At 44.3% G+C, this 2,710-nt stretch overlaps 1 protein-coding gene across 1 annotated transcript; it reads right to left on the minus strand.

Moving 5' to 3' along the window:
- Positions 1-1,465: 1,465 nt before the first annotated feature.
- LOC149445441 (uncharacterized) lies at positions 1,466-2,452 on the minus strand (the record flags this gene model as incomplete). Its single annotated transcript, XM_089653839.1, has 1 exon — positions 1,466-2,452. A coding segment is annotated over one exon (627 nt), but the record flags the coding sequence as incomplete, so codon positions are not given.
- Positions 2,453-2,710: the final 258 nt, after the last annotated feature.

Raw genomic sequence — 2,710 nt, forward strand, 5'->3', positions numbered from 1 at the left:
TCCACTACATACTGGATGATCGCTTATTCCACTGGACACCTGGGAATTCCATAATTGGAGAGGACGCAGACGATTCTGGTGACCACAGCAGACACGACCACCACTCCGGCAGGTTCCCTGATCCATTGACCAGGAGTAGGTCATTTTACTCCAATGCGCTAATATCTGCGCTATCTGGTTAGTACATTCTACAGCCACACTTCCTACCACAGATGTCACAGATTTATTTACGTCACTCCTATGATATATTGACTGACACCTATATCACCATTTACACCTTCTTAACCATGAGAATGTTGTAGTATTGGTTGCTTAGACCATTACCTTTATGCTAGCTGCGTTTATACCTAATTAGGTGGTCACACTTTATCGTGAGAAAGATCTTCATACTCTAGCGCTGCATGTTTTTTGTATGTGACTGTTATACCACGAGGCGTTTTGGAGGCTTGCCTTTCATGCCAGCTGCTTTTACATTTTGCTGTAATATTATCCAGCGCTCGTTACACCCTTTTTTATCCAAATATTGCAGTGCCTCTTGCTGTTAAAATATGGCAAATATTTATTAAACCAATAATTTGGACACCTTAATAATTTGATCACCACTTAATAATGTTCCTTGAGTTCTTTTCACCAATGTGATTCCTTTACCATGTACACAAAATTTGCCTTTTTGATAAATAAATGTATTTCTGTACAAATATTCATATATATATATTAATACAAACAAAAATGACTGGTGATGAGTATATTCGTACACACAAAGATATATTACATTAACCTCTATGGTATAAAAACACAATATATGTCTATTAAATAATGTAAAACAATCTTAGAGGGGTTAGTTGTCACCTATAGTGCTTCAGATCTTATTTCCATGTTCCCGCGGCCGTAGGGAAATAAGAAAGTATCTCTGATAATTAGCACCACAACAACACTACAAATCAGTTAGTATACAGTATATAATATCAGTATCAATACCCAAACAGGTATATTAATCATTGTCCAGATAACCTTCCTACACTATCCTAACCACACAATAAAATGTTATAAATCTTAATCAGTTTTAAATATAAAAGAAAATTAAGGTATTCTGACGCAGTCTCACCACTCCCAGAATTTTGATTTCTGAGGTCTCCCAGTGGGATACAGTTGGGGAAAAGAAAAATGTTTCCGGTCAGTCAGGCACCAGAATTTGGATCAGCAGCAGAGTCTCTGGCGAAAGTCTTTTCCTCCAAAATAGACCGTCAAAAATAAAATGGCAGCTGGAAGTTCTCAGCAAAATAGCAGCATGTAGCGGGTAGCAAGTGAGTATAGTATGAGCATTGAAAAGTGAAGTAAGTATCTAGAGTAAGTTTTGAAAAGTAAGTACAGTATCTCAGTGAAGTATCATGACTAGTGCACCAGAGATCGGTTCCTCCAGATCCCCTTACCTATAACTCTTATTTAAATAAAAACATGACACCGATTTGGAGTAAATGGCCAACATGGCCTTTTATTATTAACCACACAATTTTAAACACCAAACCAATTCCTTATACAGAAACATACCAATTTGTTGTTGGTCTTCGAAGGCCCCATCCACAAAATTATCCAAAATGCACCTGCGGACCCCATATACCAACCGGCCTCCAGCCGCAACCACCCAGCTCGGAGACAACCTTACCGTCCGCAGTGCAGCACCACCACATTCCAGTTAAACCTTGGTTAACTGGAATGTTCCCCGGGCACACCATACCACCGATGGGTCCCACACCATTCTCTGTACCTTCCAGATAATACCCGCCTCCAAAGACCAACAAACCGCCACAACACGCTGGGTAAGCCCTTACCCATGCGTGCCCCACCACAAACGGACTGCTCTCTGCACACCATCCTGTAAACCCAGAGACCACAAATCCGTCCCAACTGCGTTAAGATGTACCCCATCATTCCGCAAATACCGCCAGGTATCCACCTCCAACTCCAAATGCCGGACCACCAACCCCCCATTCCGAATAAAAAAGCGCCCCACCTCCTTGTTGACCTTTATCCGCGCTTTATTAAGCCGCTCCACCGACCGTGCCAAACGCCAAGAGGCGCGGGCCACCATATCCGACCATACCAACACCATGTCCGGATAATCCCTCCGCAATAGCAGAAAGTCCATCTTAACGTCCCTCACCAACTCCCGCATGGACCGAACTCCCAGATCATTACCCCCCGCATGCAACACCAGAACATCCGGTGGCCTATCCAGACTAGAAAAGCGCCGAACTTCAGGCACCACACGACCCCACAACATCCCCGGCACACCAATCCATCGCACACAAGCCTCCTGTCTAGGCAATCCCAACTGTCGCCCATTAGGCCTCACATCCGCCCGCCTGGCCCCCCAAAAAACGTAGGAGTGCCCCAGGATCCACACCAGGCGCACCGCTCCATCTGAAATAAAATAGCAAGAACTACCACCAGAACAAAACCAAACAAAAAAAACAAAACGGCACAGAGACAGAACAAACTCCCCCCAACCCAGGGACACCAACCCGGGATCCAACCTTAATCAACCCAACAGATGCGGTCGAATGTACAAGCGAAACCTCTGGGAATCCCATCTACCAATACGTTTCACCGCCGCATCTGACAAACCCCACCGAGCAGCCTCAGTAGCCGCCCCAATCCGAAATGAGTGAGAAGCATACAAAGATGCATCCAAACCCACAACCGTCAAACA

The sequence above is a fragment of the Staurois parvus genome, unplaced genomic scaffold (assembly GCF_062004578.1).
Source record: "Staurois parvus isolate SC_StPar_1 unplaced genomic scaffold, SC_StPar_1.0 ptg000721l, whole genome shotgun sequence".
NCBI lineage: Eukaryota > Metazoa > Chordata > Amphibia > Anura > Ranidae > Staurois > Staurois parvus.